The sequence below is a fragment of the Zootermopsis nevadensis genome, unplaced genomic scaffold (assembly GCF_977971745.1).
Source record: "Zootermopsis nevadensis isolate Lab colony 2312 unplaced genomic scaffold, Znev_1.0 Znev_ptg000032l, whole genome shotgun sequence".
Taxonomy (NCBI): Eukaryota; Metazoa; Arthropoda; class Insecta; order Blattodea; family Termopsidae; genus Zootermopsis; species Zootermopsis nevadensis.
In genome coordinates, this window is record NW_028259164.1 from 339,314 (window position 1) to 362,382 (window position 23,069).

The window sequence follows — 23,069 nt, forward strand, 5'->3', positions numbered from 1 at the left end:
TACTCAACATTATACCTTATTACAGCTTCAAACTCAGTATGATAATGAATGTCTAGCTAATTTCTTACTGAAAGCCTACTTTAATGTAACTTAGGCTTAGCGTTCAGTTGCATGAAATATATAAATTTTCAGGTAATTAATGCAAATGGGATCAAAGTTTTGTGACCTAAAGAACTCAGAACGTAAAGCTGTCTGGCTGTTATGGCTTCTACAAGTTCGGTATTATTATTGTGTCTTTACTGTTGGATTCAAATTTGTATGGAATTGTTAAAAATGAAACTATTAAACAAATAAAATTTTCTAGCATTGTTTTCCGGTAAGGGCTAAAAAATGCCGTTCGTAAAATGGTTAAATATTTAACATCGCTATATTGTGTACAAAGCTTATGTCGCGTCGCATTATATAAACAAGTGTAAACAAAGACCTGGATAACGAAAGAAGCGATAATGATCCATTTCAAGAAATTGTTCAGTCATCTGCCTATAAATACTGAGGAAAACCAGGGAAGACCTAAAGCAGTAGGACCCATTCCTGGCAAAATACACTCTAGAACTCTGCTGAATACAAACAATGAGCTCACATTCTAGGCAAACCAAAATTTAATGTAAGTTATAAGTCCTGTAAAGTCCAGTGGTAACTACACGACGCATCCTTCCCACAGAGTACATTTACGGGTTTCGTATGATTCTCAGAATAAACAGCGACCATTTCCCTAAACGGTATTAACCAAATGATAATGGATACGTGTTGTTCTCTTTGCGGCACGGACTGAAGTCTTAAAAATGTTCAGATAAACTTCGGGCTTCAATATGTTATAATGGCTGACGTTAACTGGCGTTCAAACCTGCAACTACTCGTTAGGTTATGTGGTTTTTATTATAAATAATATGATGATTTTAAAATTTAAATTGAAATGGTAGTGGGTGTAAAATTTAGAGGCCTGTTAAAGGTTCTTCCCTGAGAATTAGCATGGAATGACTGAGAAAAATCGCGGAAGTAGTTGTCTTTATACTCATTTCCATGGCCAAGAATCTGACCAGGTATCATACGGATGAAAGTTTCGTTCTGCAGGACTGACACACATCTGAATCAAGTTTTAAGTGATGCGTCATGTTGTGTGTTGATCGTTAGGATGACAATAGGACTACAAGACAATTCTTGATCATACTTTCAGTATTTCTTAAAAATCCACTACATGTTTTGACATTAACTGGTCATCTATATCTATATATATATATATATATATATATATATATATATATAGGTGGTTCTCTTTTAGTCTTCTAAACGAACAGATATGACCACACATTATCTGTTGTTGACTTCACCAACTGACGTCCATTACATGGTAAAATGTGTCTTAAGAAGAACATATGATTCGCTCAAATTCCTTATTACTGTTCCCTGTGTTATTTACAATCATATTCAACAAAGAACAATCTTTTATTACTAATTTCTTTAGTCCGAACATTTTCAATCTTCTGTTAAGAGGTGTTAAATTGCCTTAAAAATCACATTTTGTCATCAGCTACTGAGGAAGGGGGGGACATACTGTTTGCTCCAGTAGATCGAGCCGTGTCCACTGATCGGGAATAGATCGATATACCTAATCAAACACGGTATTTGTCACTCTATACACCTAATAATAAATTAAGAAGTTCAACCTTTCGATTGGTTGTGATTTTTAAATATGATATAAAAACTTTCAACATACGTATAAGTCCAATATAAAGAAATTAGTAAATTGGCCTTCAAAAATGATATAAAGTAACAGACATTACTCCACAATGCCCAAAATCCCAACAAGCTGCCAACACTTGCCATTTTTAGTCATTATTTAGGAGAACCTGTGTGGTTTATTTCAGTTTCTCAGAATATATAGCAGTAAATGACAGGTTGAGGTTCTTTGGCCAATAAGAAGAGTCAAGAGAATCACAGTAAGTGTCGTGCATCAGTAAAAATTGTCTATCTTTGGCTATTTTCCTTATGATAATGACACAGATCACTCCTGTGTTATAAAACATTACATACAAAACTTTTATCTTCAAAAATAATAAACCTACCTCACTTTAAATTATGACAAAACAATTTTGTTAAATTCTTAACAACAAAAAAACACCCAAATTGAATGTTTAATTAATCTTTTTCTGAAGCAAAAACCTTCAAAGTTTCTTATTCTTCAAAAAAGACTGAAAAAGTCACACACACACACACACATCATACCAAAATTAAGTGTTTTGGAATTAAATCCTTGTTATTTCTTGCTAAAAAAGAACTTTTAAAAATAGCAGCTTCTGTACTTTCACAGGACCATGTCAAATGGTATTTCTGGGAAAATTAATCTCATAGCAAAAAATATTCTATTTGCAAAAGAAAGTCACCAGAATTATGGCAGATCAGAGACGAGAGTCATGTACAGATTTATTAAAGACAACTTATCAATTCATGTATTAAAAAAAAAAGATACTATCATCTCTAACAACGAGGTGTTAGCATTAGAGTATAAAATATGTGTACATTATATAAGAAAAAATTATAAAATCAGCTTCCACTAAAATTAAAAGCATCCCCACTAACAAAAAATGGTAATATTAAAAGGATTCCTTCTCCAAATAATATATAATTTAAATGATAAATGACTTAATCAAATGTATGATTACAATAAATATATACATGCAATAGAAATCTGTATTTACATGTGGTATCTCTTTAAATTTATTTTTTAAGTATTGAACCCAAAATTCTAACTTTACAAGTACTCCAGAGATTAATCTTTTAAATGTGCATATAATCATTCATTTAAAATGTAATACATTATGCTGTACTGTCTATTGGTCTTTATTAATAACTGAATGAAAACTACTTGCTACAGCAGGACAACTTAAAGAGATAAATCTTTATACTTTTAGCAATAAACTCTAATAATCCTTTGATATAATAGTGCAATAATGTATGTGAAAGTGACTAATTCATATGGATCCACAAAACAACATACTGGATAGCTGCACTACAGAATCGGTCACTCAGCGCTTTTGAACAAGTAACAGGTAGTGGCGCTTAGTTAAATATTACGCCATAAAACATACGTGAAAATCCTAATACTGCAGAAAGTTGGATAACAGGCAAGTAATGAATTAGGTTTACTGTGAAGGACGAATGGACACAACCTACATTTCATTATGATGCAAAGGACACAGGTAACAGTTTCAGTAAAATGATAAACAGTGCTGTACTTACCAATTATTACAGGCTACCGTATCTGACGTTTGAAGGACCTCACGTCAGAAAGTTAATTCATCACCCCTACCTATAAAAAGAAAGACATGAAATAATCTTAGAGTTTTCCAAAATACTGTGTTGTGTGGAACATTATACAAAAGTGAATCCGTGTATCTCTCTCTGAAGAAGGGCCTACCTCAAAATTTATCAAATATTCCCTCCTGTGAACTATCCACATACCCAACATAACCTGCTTGTACTTTCATGCACAGATTTCCATGCCACCTGGTGAATAATTATCGTGCTAGTTTTCGTCTCAGAACAAATGAGAAGTGACGTAGTGCGCGAGATTTCAATTCTCACGTTGACGAGATATAAGAATGCTGTTATATCCTGACATTTTAAGCCCATGAAAAATCGAATGTAAATATGGACTTAATGTAGCGTCTATTTTTTATAGTGAACAGTAACGAAGAGAAATTCAGTGGACAATGTTACGTTCCTTACCATACAACATCTACACACTTTGACGTGTAAAAGCATATCTACTTTTTATTATAAAGAGACTATATATAATAACTGAGTTTGTTATAGTATAAAAGTGGGGTGAATAGGATGTGACTTATGTTACCTGCAATTTGTATTCTGATACCCACTCCATGGAGCACAGTCCTTCTGGAGAAGGTAATAGTACTCTCAGATTGCCAAGAAATTAACCTCAGTTTATGGAACCTGAAGATTCATCAACATGTTCACAAGAGCCCATCACTGGACCGTACTCAAGTAACATGAATCTGTACTCTGATATGCATGTACCTATGACATACCCATTAGGTAATCTCTTCCATGAGCTTCATCCATTGTGTCCTCATCAAAATAACAGCGTGGTTTGACTACCATATTTAAATTGCTATAACATTACAACACAGAAAATCAAAACGTTATGGTGTATTTACTAGGCCTTTTCATATTGCCCTTAAGAGAGAGTTTGAGGTAAGGACAATGAATCTTACTGAGTCAATCTGTACCATGATAATGTAACAGCTGCCAGAGTTAGTGCACAGACACAGCATCAACATTTGCACACCTATGAATGTTTTCAAACTGCAGAATTTTACTAACTTTCATGAGATTGGCACTAATACGAGAGATACACAAATTCAGTTAAAATAGGAGTCTATTGTTTTTTTGTTTTACTGCTTGTGAACTGTGTAAGAGGCAAACACATCACAAGACTTAAAATATAAAATGGCATTGCAGATGTGCGGCTGTATCTTCAGTTTATACACATTAATTCATTTTCATAAGGAAATGTACAATTCTCAATTACGAACATTTAAAAACTGGATGTTTCAACAGCTACTGTTGCTAAAAGTAGATTTATTTACTGAATTTCCTGAAATGACTTCATATATAGCAGGTGCAGAAAGATAATTCTGAATGTTACTTTATAAGCATCAAGTTGTTAAACCATCTTACTTAATTTATATTGAACAATTCTCTGCCAACTACAAAAATTTGATTTTGTTGGATGAAACTCATGAAATTGTTAATATGTAGAGAACAACTCGATTTTCAGTACAATATATAATATTACTTAGCGAGAACATCATCTTGGCACATAATTCATAATTATTTAACCAAAAACACAACTTCATTTTTATTGTAAAACTGTTTATTATACAGGAACAATGTAATATGGTACAATACTGCATGTGCACCTTCTGCAGCGAAGAATAGGAAGTTGGCACTAGTCTAAATCAGGCTGCAAGAGTATATGAAAAATGCATGTGTTATTGGAAGTTCAATTTGCATGTTAGGACTAGAGGTATAGGATTACTAAGGTTATGAAAGATACAGGCAGATTTTTGCATCATCAGTTTGTTTTGAAAATAGATATTATTCTAATTTAGGTTAAATTAAATTAATATTTAAATATTATACAATATACTTGTTTGAGATATCTAACTAATTAATAAAAACATAAAATTAGGATTTTCAATTTGTCCTTTAATTTTGTGATCATATGTAGGAAGTCCTCTGACAAGCTCCATAAAGTACAAACATCTTGGGAAGATAATTATGTAGCGGAAGTATTCATCTGTGAGTACTTTTGAACCAAAAACTTTTCTTATTCCACTTCAATGTTATGAAACATTTAACTAAATAATAGAACACATCTTTCAGGAGATTAAAGTATTCAAAGGAAACTAAAATTGCTGTCATGTACAAATGGACGTTAACAGCCAGTGCACAAACACAAAAGAAAGCAAGATTTTCTTCAGTCTGCTTTCTGAACTTAAAAAATTGTCCTTTCCTCTGTAGTAAGACAGACTGAATTAAATAATTCAGCAGTTACAATATGTGATATCAGCTGATCTCTGAATCTGGTGTCATTACAAAAAACATACTAAATCATAAACTTTATCCACAGATAATAATGTAGGAAGAGCATACATACTATATTGTACATGACACCGAGAAACATAAATACATGTGACAGAATTTCAAATTAGTATTAATGATTTTATTGTGTTGTGTTCAGTTTAATTTGTTCACATATTTACCCTTTGTCAAACTGCAAAGTTCCACTGAACAGTGGCAGTGTGTCCTTAATGGTCGCTGTGGCCGAGCCCTACATTAATTTTAGAAATAAAAGAATGTATAGTTGCGTGTTGAAATGGTTGACAGTAACAAATCACATTCTGGACCAATTCAGTGAAACAGCAACAATTTCCTGAAAGATTAACTGAATAGAATTAACCCTGTAACACATTTTGTAATTTTACTGTATTGTAACATCATCAGAACACTTTATTTGGGCAAAGGGTCAACAAACAGAAATTCAATAGTGTCAAGCTAGCATTGCCACCATACAGAACACACTCACACATAAATGTAATAATATGCTCAGAAAATTTCAAACACTTCATTAATCTCTGATATTTTTGGCTGTGAATATGCATGTTTACTCATAACATATTTCATCTATCATATACAAGTTTTCAATTGGAAGAACAATTACAATTTAGTGGCATTCCATGAAGTTTAGTTACTTTCATTTAGTTTGAAGCCGTATTCAGTATCTTTGCTGGAGGAAGTTCACACCCTTTCCCCGCAACCCCACAGAAGAATCCACCAATCTGTTATTTATTTTAAAATTTGTTTTCCCATTTTAAGCTATTCTCGTTAGAGAAAACATACAGTTAATTCTGTACGATAATGAATTTGGATAATTCCAAACTGAATTTACATGTAATGCTCTTCCTACATTAACATTTCATATTTGTTCAACCAATAATAACTTTATATTCACCCATATTTCAACTTGCATATTTTAATTATTCTCTCATTTTACACCAAATTTGATTGTTTACCAAACTCTTATTATTACATTCTGTGCATAACTATAAACACTTTTCACCCTTCTTTTCAGTTCTTCTTCAGCCTACAGCAAGCATTATTTATGTTCTTGAAAAACAGCAACATTTTTGTATGTTTTCAATTTGTACTCATAATTGATATCTCCATTCACTTAACAAGTCATGCATCAAATGACTGAATTGCAATGTTCCTACTCAATTTCTTGTTCTGTATGTCATTTTATCTATCATATCACTCTTAAAAATATCATTTGGACACAGATGGCAAAACAGTATTTGCTGCATTTTTATTAATAACAGATCTCCCTTCCTCTTCGGAGGCACAATTAAACATAATTATAGTGAGTATGACCATACAATGTATTTATAAACAGTACTGATATCTGTCTGCAAATATTATATGTATTATGATGAATATAATTTTGACGTGTCATATATTTATTAACAAGGGCAGTCCCAAGATTATGAGAATTGCTGAGGAAAAATAAAATGGAGGGAGAGGTTGGAGTTAATTTAAGGTATAATTCTGAAATTTGTTTAGATACACAGTAAAACCACACAGAACCTCATTAATCCTTACTGGCCATGCATTTTGGCTTATGTACAATCCAACTTACCATGCATCATACCAGCATACAGTTAAACCATTAATCATGAAGTTAAAATCCAATTGGCAGCCCTGTCATATAGGGATTTAAATTGCCTCTTCCCATAAAATAAATATTAATGTAGGCTGGTCTCATTAGCTCATACATGGACCTTCCAAATGCAAGTCAGATGTCAATGGACATCTTTTGAATTGCATCACAAGGTTTCACAACACATAAGACCACCATGGACATCTTTATTGCCACAAGATCTTCAAATATCAGCATGTTGGCTATACTGTTCAAGAATTAAACTAACTCAGTAACTGACAGTACATATTGTCCCACTATACGCCATGTACGCGCTTGGGGTGAGAGGAGGTATAGCTCCTCTCTACCTTGACCTCGGCACTAGATGGGGGTGAGTGGTCAGCATCACGCCCCGGCCGGCTTTACCCCCGGGAAAGGACCCCGGTACCCATTGTAGAGGAGGCTGGGTGGGCCCCAGAGCCGGTCTGGACGCAGAGGCTAGAGGAAAAATCCTCTGCCCCCGTCGGGGATCGAACCCCGGTCGTCCAGCCCGTAGCTAGTCACTATACTGACTGAGCTATCCTGGCTCATAACTGGCAGTATGTATGTATATATATATAATGAAATATGTTTAAATGATAGAGTCAAGTTACTTATTATAATTGGAAGTTACATATTTGTGCTTAATAATGAATTATTATATTCACCAGAAGAAAATATAAAGTCAAACATACCATTACAAAATGTATCAAGGTTTTGTAAAGAGACTGACTGCTCTTAAAAATTTGCTTTTCATTTTACATATCAATTTAAGAAAGTGTAACTGGCTTCCTAAGTCTGTAAGTTTATATGAAATCTGCTCCAGATTTTGTTTTATACAGTTCAGGTGATCGTATTTCACAGTTAAATTCTGCTAAACCATAAGTCTGTCCACCAGCCCATACTGATATGATAAAGGGTAATTGGGGGAGGGGGGGAGAATGCCCTTGTCATACTTTTCACGCTTTCCTTTAATAATGTCATCTGTTAGTCATGATTTAAAGTTAATAAATTTGGACCATGTACATAGCAACTGAACGCAAGGCATTAGTTTGTAGATTATGTGTTTACGATTATTTTAATTCATATTGCCAATTGCACAATCCCTTTATTTTACAGTTTCACTTGTAAGTCTATAAAAAAAATTTCAACATTCCTCCACTAGTCAATACCTTCTCATAGTATGTCCAAATTGTACATTTTTCTATTCAATAAAATTAACTACAATATTTCTTACAGTTTTCAAGTTACATTTTTCGATGGATGAGTTTGATTTCACGTGTGTACCGCTTGTGTATCTTAGGTCTAATATACAAACTGACAATATTCACCCAGCTGTAGAGTGGAGTTAGGATTTTAGCCACCCGATGAGAGCTGAGCTACCTTCCAGCTTCGTGAATAGTGAGGAACACGCCACCTTACTTAATAAGGATATATGGTGGAAGGACATCTGTGAACTTAATAAGTGGATATGCCCATCTGTTCTGAAAGTTTACAATTAAATCTCTGTGGAAATATGTTCTATCTGTATTTACAGAAATGTGTCAACTTTAGTTTTATTTATCTGCTGTAGTATCAAATTTCTAACAAAGATAAGATAATAAAGCCTTTGTATTGAAATTCTTAATGGAAGAAAGAGCAGTTATTGAAAACATCTCAGTATGTTCCATTTGAACATCTTGAAGACATCTTTTATTATGTATTGTGCTTAATCATGTTGGTTATTTCTAGTAACTTTTACGATCTCCCTTCACACATAAAAGTTTCAAAATGTGGTCCAATCTAACTGTATGCACAAATTTGTCAAAGTACATTTAATAAATGTGTATTTACAACTACACTTTATTCACTACATTTTTGTGTCCATGTGGCCTAAATGCACATACACAGTTACTGAGGGTTTGAATTTGGGTACATACAGCTCAGGAACATAATTTCTTTTAAATTAGACAGATCTAAAATCTTTTGAAAAATTACCTCTCGTAATTTAACTTGTGTGAATATGTCTGTGTACACACTACACGTGGCTAATTGAAATTCAACTATCTGTGGTCCGGCAGTATTATGTAGTCTAGAATACGGTGCTGATTCTTGTTCAAAGTTCAATGGACCACAGAGAGTTAAGATTTCCTCCATTTTAACCATTTTGGCACAAGGAAATCTTTACCAAACAAATTGAGTTGAAATATTTCTCCCTTATTTTTAATCAGCAAGTCTTTAAAGCTAGGATTTAATTTATTTCCTTCTTTCCAAATTCTGCAGAATGTGCAGATATAGCACAGACAGGATTCAGTCTTACATAAGTTGGTGGTTTTGGCTCGGAGTCCTCTTAAACTTCCATATATGTTGTAACTCTTGGAAATGACGAACACATTCCACTTATAGTCTGGTAAAATTCTTTGGACTTTAAAACTTTTAAAACAAATATTTATAGTCTTTTGACATCAGCATTATTAGTTGCAACCTCAGAACATTAAAAATGTTACATCTATAATGATATGAAGTACGCCGATACCAATGCGCATCATGACTGGATCTTACACATACCACTCTTTAATGTCTTTCACATCTCGTTTCTTAGCGGCCTTATTCCCACATTTATCACTACCGTTCTTTATATTTCCATTCATCTGCTGTGGATATTGCTGTCCGTTACCGGCTCCGAGGAGAGCGGTATTAGGTCCTTGTGACTGTTGATAATTTTTGCTCTCGTCAACTTTGTATGAACCATCTGATCTATTCTTAAATTTAAGGATGATGAGGATGATAAGAATAATAGCGATCATAGCTCCGGCTATGATGCCAATGATCAGTGCTGTATTCTCAGCTGCCTCTGATGAGATACGATCGCGATTCTTGCGGTTAGGCTGTCGTGGCGTAGGTAACGGTATAGGAGGTAATGGTAGTTCAGTGCTGGTGGTGGAAGAAGTGCTACTGGTGTCCAGGCTGCTACCTGTAGTTGATGGAGGCCTGCTGCTTGTGTTGTCAGTACTGCTGTATCCACTTACAGATGAAGGAGGAATATCTGATGTACTGGAGTATGGAATTGTGCTGCTGTGAGATGACGATACTGTGAAGTAAGTAACATTGTCCCCTTATGCTTAGCATACCATATGAGAGGTTCTCAACATAACATGCAATACAAGAATTTGAATTATACTTCATAAATATGTTTGTCCTATTTAAAGAATTATACAGACGTTTGTTATTGAAATGAGCATGCATCAAACTACATCCTGGACTGAAGACTTTAATGTTTTGCAATTAAAATTGCAGGAAGCAAAAAGAATATATTTCCTTTATATAAATATGGGCTCTTAGATGATATGCAGAATGCAGATCAATTTAAAAGGAAAACTGTCAACATTTTTAGAATGGAACAGTACGAGGATAAGCAAAAGGTTGTATTTTAAAAAGAAAGTAATAAAATGTCCTAAAAGTTAGCAATTTGCATTGATATAAGGTGTCTCCATTTCTGAGAAATTTTAAAATTCAATGAACAATTTAAGTTATTTCATTTAACAGCTATGTATGTTATGTACATAATTTCAAATGTTCCATATTAATATTTTGTGAAGTCTGAACTCACTTATTAACATATCTTAATTACTCTATCAGATCAATATAAATCATCCACTGTTTTGAACAAAGAAGAACGGACACTCCATCTGAGAACAAAGCAAGACTATTCTGAATTACATTCATATGACGTAATATTTAAATCTTAATATGTGTTTGTGCCACATTAACTTTCATTAGATTTTAAATAAAATATACTTAAAATAAATAACTATATTACTCATAACCAAACAAACAAAAGCAAATCAATGCAAATAGAGAGTTCTGTTACGCTGTGAATTCAAAAGTATCACTGGAAAGCTATTCACACATTACCATGAGTCAGGAAATGTTATTGCTCACATTTTGTTAAATATTCACTATATAAAAAAAAAATTAAAATAAAATTTCTAGATTTTAATGAGGCATGTTACGTATAATCATTTTATGAACAATGAATAATGTATAACACACAGTTTATATTTGACTGTTATGAACAAATATTAAATTTTCTCAACAATTTTTTCAGTGTATGTTCACAGTACTCAATTTAATGAAAACTGTGTTTATTTTATAGACCACGCAAAGAACACACAATAACTACAAAACCTTTTCTCTATTTTAATTTAAAACTGTTTGTTTGTATAGGAAAAACATTGTATTGTACAATACTACATCTGTGCCTTCTGCAGTCCAGAGTAGAAGGCTGGTGCTATTCTAAGCCAGGAAAATAAGCATTCATAACAAATTAAGACAATGCATGTGAGTGTAATGAGCGAGGTTAAGGGCATTTATGGAGATGTGATGGGAAGTAATGTGCCGGTCAGGCAGCTTACTTTTATCACACAGAGTTCTTCCTGAAACTTATTATTAGAAAGGACTACAAATCTGAGATGCACAGATATTAGTTGTCTAAGTTCTGTGCTTCCTACTGATGACTTTGTTGTTATAACCAATTTATGTGAATAATTTTTCTTCTGTAAGACACTATTAACCAGACTGGCATTCAGATACCCAAGAATACGGGATTTAAAATTCCCTTACTACAGGGATGCTAGACATTAACTCGGGAGTTAACAGTTAGTGGTATGCTAGTGTGATGCACAGGAAGCCAGACTGCACGATAAAATTGTGAGCGCATATTTCCGAGCTGACGACTCTTTACTTACATTAGTTTTGATGTGTTATTATTAACTTTTTTCATTATATGCATGAAGACTTCTGTTTACAGTTTAAATTTATTTTAAACATCATACTTTACCTCACTAAGATATTAAATATCAACTTATCTCACACAGTAATAATCATCCTGTAGATCCCAACATTATAATATTTTGATTTGAAGTGAAACTTGTCGTCACACTTAAGTTATTTCCATATTTATGAATTTCAATACAAAACTGAATCTCTTATTAAACTGTAGGTCAATAAACATTTTTTTTTAATTTTTCTTTTCTTTTCTTTCAGAAAACTCAAATGATGGTTATTTTAAGTATGGTGTTTCGATGTAGTGACGAAGAAAAAGTATTTTTAACTTTTGATTACTATGATTAGGATGATCAAATCAAGGAGGATTAGTTGTACATGGGGGAGTTGATAAATGCATACAAAATTTTTGTTAAAAAGCTTGAAGGGAAGAGACCACTCAGAGCAACTAGGCACAAACAGAGGATAATATTAAATGGGAACTTGGTACAATCTGGTTGAAAGGTGCAGATTGGACTAATCTGGCTCAGGACAAAGATTGGTAGCAGGCTCTTGTGAACATGATAACAAACCTTTGGGTTCCATGGATGGCAGGGAATTTCTTGAAAAACTGAGCTTACTATTAGCTTCTAAAGAGGAACTCTGCTCTATGGAGTGAATCAGTTAAGAAGTTAATATAACCTGTAACTTTATGCATGTAATTATAATGATAATGGCAGTTGTGTAAACACATGTACTTAAAAGACAGCTTATGAATTATCATCATGTAAAGTCACCCGTCTTTCCCCATCACTTGTCAGTGGCGATAAGGAGTCCAAACTTCACTAGATATACATAAAACATAATTTTGTATAATATTTTCATATTTCTTGGATATTTTTGCTTTAAAATTCCTTTCCTTTCCTTTCTTTTGATTTTCTGAGCCTTATAGATGACAATTTGACTCCATTCGGACACAAATATATGAAGATGTTTCTATTTTCTTATTCATAAAACTAATGACAATAACAAGAACAATAAACAATGTAGCAAACATGCACATTCTATGAAATGAGATCATTTTATAGTTCTCTTGATTCAATGTCTGCTATTTTATAGTGATAACATTTTAAGCACCTTAAAATGTCTTGAATGTGAAAGGGCAATGGTATGACCTTGACACATCACATTTCAAGTGTCTCATTAAAATCTCACTTTAAAAATATGAACCTTCTGTCTTTTTGAACATGTGACAATGTTCCAGTCATATGATTGGTGATAATAATTTTATTTTGTTGAATATGATAAAAGAAATTAAGAATTCTCTGCATTTACTATAGACATCATGTCATTTTCTTGGAGTAAGTAAAATATATTAGAATTATTTCTTCTTTTGCTTTCAGATTCTACAACTGATACTGGAACATAACACATTCCCAACAGATTATATAAATTTGCAATGTTGTTGAACTTCCAAATGGACTGCAATCTTGAATGATGATCTGGCTTCTTTTGTTTTTCAGTAATTTGTGAACCTCTGAATGAACTCTATTATGACAGATTTTTTCTTGTCTGTAAGTATAATATGACATTTTAATAAATATCATGCTATTAAAAGTGTGTACTAAGATTACGTGACAAAGAATGTGTTGAAGTTGATAGAGTACAGTATACAAAATGTCTGCTGACATCTTTTCTGTTTGATTCATAGAAAATTCTGAATTAAATAAATTAGCACAACAATTAAAAATGTGTACAAGATGAAGCATCTTTCATTATAATAAGAAATCTGATATGTGTATTTGTGGCAGTTAATATGAACCTGAACAATTTCTCTGAAATATTACATTCTGTGAAAGAAAGTCTGAAACATTAAATGAGCTTTGGAAAGCTGCTGATTGGAAATGTCAATTAAGACCACAATCAAAGAGCTATCATTCTGAGTAGTGGCTGGTTGCACTAAGATAACAATTGTTCATTAAAATGTTTGTAACCAAGACCTGACCACATCATTACCAATGATTATTACAGTTAAAGTATCAAGATATGTGGAAGGTTGCCAACTTATTTAAATTTTTGTTCAGGATTCATGGAATAAACCACATTGCATTTTAATTTATTATGAAATGTAACCACATCCTACACTGTAACTACAATACATATATCATTGTTTCATAATTATTTTGATCTCATTTTTTTAGGATTCTCTGAATATTACAAACCATAAATTCAGTTCTGTTGTTTTTTGTGCATGTACAAAGAGTCACTCTATCTGAAATTATGAATGTTTGCTTCCTATTCAGAAAGCCCATCGATTAACAGATATTAGGTGTTTATTTCTTCAGGACAATGTTGAAATATAATCCTATTCACAACTCATAAAATTCCAGTATCCATCACTAATTATACACCTTAAAAAAAGTTAATTCTGAAGTACATGCTCCCCAGGCCAAAGCACTCTACACTTACAAATATATCCACAATAAGTAAAAAGCTTGTTATAGGTGTGGTTTTGATATAGCTTTCTTCTCGCTCACGTGGAAGAATGAGAAAACTAATTAAGCATATTTGATGTTTCATTATTTGGATAGCTACATGGACATATGGATTACCACTGCAGAAAGCTTTCTGGGGTATGGAGAAATCTTTTCCTCTTTCCACATTCCAGTTGAATTATATGTAACATCAAAATACTTGCGGTACTGAACTACAGTACAGGTATTACTGAAAGCTAGGGAACATGTCATAACTTCAACACCAAGAGAGAAATAAAATCTCAGTACACGTGTGACCAAGTGAGTTGGCAACTCTTTTTTTTATGAACGCTTTATCAGTCCTCTAACAGTAATTTTGCACAAATGAAATCAATTTCAATTTTGGAACAAAACCAGATGTTTGATAACATTACCAAAAGTAATCATTCAATATATATGATCACTTTATGCAGACCAGCCAATATAACTTAACTGTTTTTTTTTATAATTTTACGATACTGAGAAACAGAATTCAGTCTTACATAATTTGGTAGTTGGCTCGGAGTTCTCTTTAATGCCACATAGTTTCTGAAAACTGCACTAAATGATGTACATAAGTCACACATTTCAATTTCATTCAGTTACGTACTTTGAAGTTGTATCCCCCTCCTCCCCCCTACCAGTACTACAGCCTCAAAACATTAAAAATGTAACATTTATACTGATATGAATTTTCTGATATTGATGTCCTTTGTATATGATTGTTACACATACCACTCTTTAACATCCTTGACATCACATTTCTTAACGGATTTATTCCCACACTTTTCACTATCATTCTTCAGGTTTCCGTTCATCTGCTGCGGATGCTGCTGTCTATAACCTACTCCGAGGAGAGCAGCATTAGGTCCTTGAGATTTCTGATAATTCTTACTCTCATCAACTTTGTACGAACTATCTGATCGACTCTTAAATTTAAGGATGATGAGGATGATAAGAATTATAGCAATCATAGCTCCTGCTATTATGCCAATGATGAGAGCTGTTTTTTCAGCTGCCTCAGAGGTGATGAGTTCTTGGTCTTTGCGCCTAGGTGGTCTTGGTGTAAGAGGAATTATCGCAGGTGGCATCGGTAGTTCCGTGCTGGTGGTGGAAGTGCTACTTGTGCCAGGACCGCTACCCGTTGTCGATGACGACCTACTGCCGATGTTGTCCGCCGTGCTGTAGCCACTTGTGGATGAGGGTGACATACTTTGACCAGTACTGGAATCACCACCAGGTACTAATCCAGAAGGAATTTCTGATGTACCAGAATCTGTTGAATCTTGATTTGAAGTTCCGTCTGGGACTGTGCTGCTATGTTGTGATGATACTGTGGACCAAGTACTTTTGTTCCCTTATGCAGTACTTTAAAAAGTGACGTTATATGAATCATTAGCAGATGACTGAGTTAAACTGTCTATATTCAACCCCTCTCAGAAGATAATATAAGTAGAAACAACATAACTTTATGTAAGTCCAATTCGCAGGAGAAGGAAGTACAAAACAAGTGGAGTAAGACAGACGTAGGAACATGTAAATATTAAATATGTGAGCAAAAATTTAGTTTTAAGTTCACAGTTGTATTTAACATAATTCTGGAGCATTAAAAAAATAGCATTTCCCAGACATAATCAGGATGTATGATAGGGAGGTCGTGGAAAAATAAAATGCTGATAAACATAGATATTTTTTTAGAACTTATTTTAAGCAGACAGACTTTCCTATCATATATGTGGAAAGCTATAAAATTTATTGGGGAAAACCCCAGATGAAATGTATATTTTCGTCATGGAGCTTAGCATTATGAAATATTTCTATCTGTCTTCCTTTAAGCTAAGTTTCAGTTCATAACTGATGAAATATATTCTTTCTGCTCCTATAACATTAACAAACTGATCATCTTGCACAACATGCCAGTATTTATACCACGATACAGTAAACCTGAAGTGAATGTCTCTAAGCTGTTATTTTATTAAAATTAGCCGGCATCAGCAAGCACTACTAAAAATGTCCGTGCAGTTATTATCCTTACTAGTATAGCAGTTCTAATCTTTAACAAGTAACATGTTATAGATACACTTCATATTTAATACCTCACATGGGCCTGATTAAGAAAAAACTGTTTCGATAACCAACTTTGAATATTGATTACAGATTAGAGACCCAAGAGGTACATTTGAATGAAAACCTTATAGGTGGGATTTTGATTTATATGGTTTCTATTTCTGACACATCAGTAAAATAATTAAGCATAATACTTGAGAGTAATTTAAGGCAGCTAACGTAAGTCCTCGCATGCTGAGATTCTTTCTCCGTGACTCTGTGATATTAAAACACTTCAGTCATTCCTATACAGTTTGATGTCACACACGTTTCTTACAAAGATGGACCATCAAGATTCATTCCAAGAGCCAATTTTAGTGTCCAAAGTTAAAAAGTGTCAACAAAACAAAAATTATAATAATAATATGAATGAACTTCAATCTTTTTAACAGGAGATTTTGTGTGGCTTACAGGTTGTTAAAAATTGTTTCTCATAATATAATTTATACACAATAAAAGTTTCTCAGCAAAGGAATATTTTAGCAAACACAATCTACTTACATCCTAAAATTGACACAAATACCCACAAATTGTTATTTTGCGTTGCTGCATTCCATACCAGTGTGTAATTTTCCTGAGGATCATGTTCCATTCGGTTGTATCCTCACAGTGGGCGGGTTGTATGTAGTTAAGCTTACCCTTTTCTGGAGTTCCTGTATTGTTATCCTCTGTGGTGATCTCACCTGACCCAGAGCCTGTCACGCAGTCCTCGTCATCACACTGAGTACTAGGTGTCACCTTAGAAGTCGTGGTTGGAGGTCTTGTGGGAGGAACATATACTGGTGTAATAAGATCATCTCCTGTACACAGGCAACAATAATCAATCGTAGGTAAGAAAATTCTTACTCGATGTTTAAACACAAAGTTAATCAACTGGCATTCTTTGACAAATATAACATTCTAGGTGCGCTGAATTTAAATACTGTTTTCATATTTTGTCAGTACTAAAATAAAGATGGTAAATGTATAAAGAATCACCTCTTATGAAGATTTCCTTCTTCTGGGTTGTTGCGCTGTGTAGTCTGGTCGATGTTAACCAACGTTTCAGAGGTCATACTGCCTCCGTCATCAGTGCGATGAATCACAACAACCCAGAAGACAGAAATCTTCAAATTCACTGCTGCGAAAACCTCAAATCTTACAATCACCTCTTAGTTACATTCTTTCTAATGTATTTGATTCTGAATTGGTTTCATGCTTAGCTTATGCTGTTACATATAACTGCCAAAACTGAAAGTAGAACTTGACCGATTTGAAAATGTAGAGATGCGTCAAGATCATTTCAAAGAGTTCATAAATTAAATGAGAAGAAACACATCATAATGGGATAAAATAAATATTATGTTTTCCTGAAACCATTGTTTGTTATTTACTGATTAAGTTACTTATTTCATAAATTACTTAAACTGATGAATTTAAATGAAGCGTACAGGACAGGGTTAAATGTTGCAGCTGCAGGGTACTGAATGATATGTGAAATATACTGGGTATATTTACCTGATCCACTCTCAAATACTGGAGTACACTCATCTTCATCATCTGCATTGCAACCTGAACCAGCTCCTGAGAAGACCAAGTCATCTTCTACACCAGGTAAACCTGATGGTGGTGTCTAAAGAAAGCAAAAAGTGACATATTTTAGGATTTGTATAATTATTTTGCCAGGAAAGTAATTAAATATCAGGGAATGCAGGTAATAACTTCAGAAATATTCTATAGCCTCCAAAATGCCAAACTATTGTAAAACTGACAACCCATACTTTTTCCACTCGTGTGGCATGCCGTACATCCTAAGTACCTTTAGTTGATTCTATTTTCCATATTCAGATGGAATAAGTATGAGTCTCTCAAGTCCATGGTTAATTATGTTCAGATTGCTATAAATCAGAAATTATTTACATCTCCTCTAACACTGAATATAATTTATTTATATACATTAATTATAAGGAAAGCCTAGAAACAGCAGGGTGCCCTGATGATGGAGGTAGCGAGGACCTCTGAAACATCGGTAAACTTCTAGCAGATTACATGGCGCAACAACCCAGAAGACAGCCATCTTCAAATTCACTGCTGCGATAACCTCAAATCGTGTTTGAATAAGTCAGATAGCCCCCCATAAGACAATTTTATTTGTGTGAGATATTAAGATTCTTTTAGTGCTACGCTGAATGGGAATTTAATGCGTATGTCCGTGTACTTTGACTGAAGAGGATTAATTTTTCAATACAGTCTGTGGTGTATGAATATCCAGGTGCATGTAAAGTGGCATCTGAAATACAGTCCTTTTTTTCCTGCTATTTTCTAACATGAAATACTGCACGGTCTTCATAAAGTAGTACAGAATTTGCATTTGCTACAAATAATAAAACTAACCTGCTGCATACGCTGCAGGGGCTCGTGCTGTCGATCTCTTATTCCTGTCATAAGCTGAACATCGCCTCTCACTAATATATGCCCATTCTTCTCTGATGCAAGATCCAGTAACCTCAGCCCATTAAATACCAGACCTGCCATGACACCAGAAAATGGCCTTTCCACCCGTTGTTTGGCGTCATTCCACTTTCCCCCAATTTGAATTTGAGCTTGACTGTTGAACACGGACAGCTGGTGACCTGCAATATTGAAAAGTGATGTCTTAGCCTTGTTTCTTTATAACTTACACGTAATTTTGAGGTTAATTTTGTATTTAGAATATGAGTTCTCTAGTTATTACCTGTTGGATGATTGGTCTGAACATTATAATCATCAACCTGGATTGTTGAATTGGCACCTGAACGTGTAAACTGTATAACATGATATGCATTGTCATTGACTTTGACTCCAACTTCACCTATTGGATGGTCATTTGTGCCCATGTTATACACCATGAAGATATTCCCTTCCACCTAAAACAGAGATGTGAAACTTGACGTATAACAGCATGAGTAAACTTATAACGATAAAATAACTTTTCTAAAAAAAATTCCACTATACAGTGTCCATATAGCCATTATTCAGGGTTTTTTTTTAATTTGTATGTGTGCTGGAATTCTGATTAATGAATGTGGTAGATGAAGTAATTAGAAATTTATAATTTATGCTTACTTAAAAATTCTGGAAAATTGCAGCTCTGCTTTTAGGGAACGTAGAAATGTGAAACTTTGTACCAAATGACACACGTCCAAACGGCAGTTCACTTTCTACAATTTCTACAAAGCATGTCCTCATCCACTCTCCATATACTTCATGCAATCTAAATCCATAAAGTACTGGTGATACTTTGCATAGGAGACAAGTATATAATGTCCCTGAATCACCATGATGAGAAGTATGAAGGCGTAAGCCACAGTAATGGTCATACAAGAACTTGTGATTAATAGAATAATTAACATTTATATATACTCGTTTCATCATCATACTCACTATTTCTAGTTCCATATAATCATTGGATGTGCCGCTGTCAATCCGGAGCAGAATTGCATCTTCTTTGTTCGTAATAAAACCCAATGCGATGACATCACTTTTCATCTCTGGCCTTCTGTCTTCAGCATAAGTATAAGTGATGAGACCTCGTCGTGGACCAAACTCATAAGCTGTTGATTCTAAAATGGAAAGATACAGCATGTATTTGTGAAATGTATTTGAAACAGGACATAGTGTTTAATATAAAGTTTAATACAATTGTCACTTTTCTTAACCTATGTTAGAGCAGTTCCGGCTCGGGGCTAGGAAGTCGTAGCTGTGTTCAACTTTAACGGCGAATGCACTTCAGTTAAAAGTAGTCAGGTAAAAATTAAGCTATTGAGAATAGTTTTTCTTTTAATGTATTTACCATCTGAGCAAGTAGGTCCAGTGTATGAAGTCATATCACAGTCACATGCGTATGAATTCCACTGCTGCACGCACACTCCACGATTAGCACAGATGTTATGACTGCACTTTGTGCTGGGCCCTGCGAAAGTCAGAGTAACTAATAGCATGGATTTATTTACACTTTTTTTTGTTGTTATTCATAGACCTTGCACTATTTTTGTGTGCCAAGTATTATAACAGTTGTCTAAATTTTACTAATTAATTATAGAGATATAAAATTTAAGATGAAGGATAACATTTAATATCAAATGTAACAATATAATTATATATAAAATTAAATATTTCATTTCAAATAAAGTGTTGCAATTTGATACAGAGAAAATATCTGAACTGAAAGCTGTCTCAGTTTGTTACCTTCGCATCCAGAAGTTAGTTGAGAACTTGGAACTACAGCATCCACCATTAGATTAGGAGATTCTCCATTGAGGTCAAGACTGGCTAAACAGCCCTCGTATCCTTGACGAGACTGTATTTGTTTTGGCAAGAATGAATACATATCTTTCTGAACACCACCTAAAAATCACACAAGACTGAAATAAACTTAAAGAAATTAGGATATAACATCCACAATAAATCACATGAAACTTCACCCAGGCATTCTTAAGTTATTACACGTTCCTTTGCCAAACAGCGCATTTTAACATTATATGCATACTTTTATACACAATTATTATTTCACTGAAATGTTTTCTGTAACTGCCCTAATGTAATGAGTGTGTGTGTGTGTGCATTATCAGTGGGATCCGCAGTGGCCGCGCGGTCTGAGGCGTGGGCCTTGTGCCGCTCGGTCGCTGGGACCCTGGGTTCGAATCCCACTCAAGCCATGAATGTTTTTCTGTGTTGTGCTGTCCTGTGTACAGGTAGAGGCCTTGAGACGGGCCGATCCCTCGTCCAAGGAGTCCTATCGAATGTCCATAAATCAAGCCAACGGAAAGTTGGGACCCGCAGTGCTCAGGCACTTGAAGAACGGGTCGTTCCCAGTACCGCAGTGTGTATTATCAGTAGCAGGAAATTGTTGCACTTCTCCTAATGGCTAATTCCGAAATCATGTAATGGGACACGGCCAATATCATAATATCAGCGTAAAGAACATAAACGTCCTATTGACGGAGAATCGGTATCTCCTGAAAGTTCTAAAGTTGTGCTTCTGTTGATACAAGCAAGATACGATGACAAACAGTGCCAACAGAGAAATATTGCGAAAACAAACTCGGTTGTAGCCGTGGATTCATATGAAGAGGAGGCAGCTAACAAAAGTTGAACCACTGCTACCAACTCAAGCATCAAGGACACGCTTCTCGGAAACATGATTCCAGACCATACGGTCCCATCAGTTTATGCGTATTTGTTCTTGCAAAAAGAGTACAACAGGATGTGAAAATGTACGTGCATTCAGAAGACGTAGAATGAAAATCATATGACACCATGCAAATACAAGATACATAAATGTGAATATACCTATGTGACACAATTTTGAAAACTGTATTATAATATTGGTACTGACCTAGGTACAGAATTCCAGCCAGATCTAGATTTTCATTGGTACCCAAGCTTGTCACAATTGCAAAGTTGTCATCCACCATGAGGGTATGTTGCTTGGGGCTCGGTCTGCCTATCGTAACGGCGTGCCATCGATTGTCATTGAGACTACTTCTGGCATTATCGCGGACTCTCACGGGTCCATCTCCCAGGTTGAAGATGTAGTGGAGGTGCCCATTGACTAATTCGACGGCTAAGAAATCTTGTTCCCTTCCGGCATTATACAATATTAGTCCGCTCGGTTCACGGGTCTTAAACTGGAAGTAGATATTAGTAGCAGAATAGGCTTTAAGGACAGGAAGACCCACAAATGTGTGTTTGGAACGGAAAGTGACTGGATGATGCACTAGTTGATGATCGCGTTTGCCAAATTTGGCGGTGACGCGCAACTGCGGAGCAGATCCTGGTGCGTGTTGACCGCCATAACCTCCGCCTGAAGATCTAGCCATCTCAAAATACAGATGACCATTAAACGAGAACTGCTGCATGGATCCGACAAAGTTGGGGACAGTGTTTGTCATCTGAATCTCCTCTTCGGCGTGGAAGAGTCCGCCGACGTGCATGGTCCGAAATTCCAGGATATTCTGCTTCCCGAACACAGCGTCCGCTACAAACAGAAAGATCAGTGCATTGCATTAATGACTTTCTAAATGTTTATAATTAAATGCAATATATTAATAAATCCATGAGCATTTTATCACAATTGTATTCTTTTAATGTGAAAATAATTGTTTTTAAGTGACAATGGTGTGAATTTAAGGAAATAAAAGAATTGTGATAAAGGAATGATGAATTGATTCTTACAGTGCACTTATTCAAGGAACACCTCAGAAATGTTACAATTCGAGGCAAAAATTATGACAATGTTAAGACTAAAATGGAAGAAGTTCAGTTCATTGCACGAGGAACTTTGTCATCAAAGACTGTCAAAATGCCACCTTTCTAAAGCGGCCCATCCACGTACGAGTCTGACATGCGAGCTTGACTCGTGAGCCGGGCTCGGATATATTTCACCGCGCATGCGTAGCAGACTCGGTTCGTGATACCCCGCCCACAAA

At 34.6% G+C, this 23,069-nt stretch overlaps 1 protein-coding gene and 2 long non-coding RNA genes across 9 annotated transcripts in view; 1 reads left to right on the forward strand and 2 right to left on the reverse strand.

Annotated features, from left to right (window-relative positions):
• LOC110840993 (uncharacterized) overlaps positions 1–3,517 on the reverse strand; it is a 49,477-nt gene extending 45,960 nt beyond the window's left edge. Inside the window, exons 1-2 of the long non-coding RNA XR_015538087.1 lie at positions 3,416–3,517; positions 3,238–3,307 (exon numbers count right to left, since the gene is read on the reverse strand). This is a non-coding gene — a long non-coding RNA (uncharacterized LOC110840993). The remainder of the gene's footprint in view (positions 1–3,237; positions 3,308–3,415) is intronic.
• A 1,355-nt stretch (positions 3,518–4,872) lies between these two features.
• Positions 4,873–23,069, reverse strand: part of Nrx-1 (Neurexin 1) — a 140,080-nt gene continuing 121,883 nt past the window's right edge. For 2 of the 6 annotated variants that reach the window (XM_087359633.1, XM_087359631.1), the window contains 9 exons: positions 21,977–22,618; positions 20,827–20,985; positions 20,432–20,551; positions 20,023–20,201; positions 19,334–19,505; positions 18,994–19,232; positions 18,118–18,232; positions 17,259–17,420; positions 14,097–15,847 (listed from right to left, as the gene is read on the reverse strand). In XM_087359633.1, the coding sequence (XP_087215759.1) occupies positions 15,240–15,847; positions 17,259–17,420; positions 18,118–18,232; positions 18,994–19,232; positions 19,334–19,505; positions 20,023–20,201; positions 20,432–20,551; positions 20,827–20,985; positions 21,977–22,618 (2,396 nt within the window). In that variant the 3' untranslated portion in view covers positions 14,097–15,239. Of the gene's footprint in view, positions 10,329–14,096; positions 15,848–17,258; positions 17,421–18,117; positions 18,233–18,993; positions 19,233–19,333; positions 19,506–20,022; positions 20,202–20,431; positions 20,552–20,826; positions 20,986–21,976; positions 22,619–23,069 lie in introns of those variants that run through there. The other 4 variants (XM_087359636.1, XM_087359635.1, XM_087359634.1 and 1 more) reach the window with 4 other exon arrangements.
• LOC110831667 (uncharacterized) lies at positions 13,443–22,797 on the forward strand. 2 transcript variants are annotated; one of them, XR_015538088.1, is made up of 3 exons: positions 13,443–13,575; positions 15,569–17,450; positions 18,073–22,797. It is a non-coding gene; the product is annotated as an uncharacterized LOC110831667 (long non-coding RNA). The 2 variants fall into 2 exon arrangements; XR_002543657.2 differs by having other exon boundaries at positions 15,569–22,797.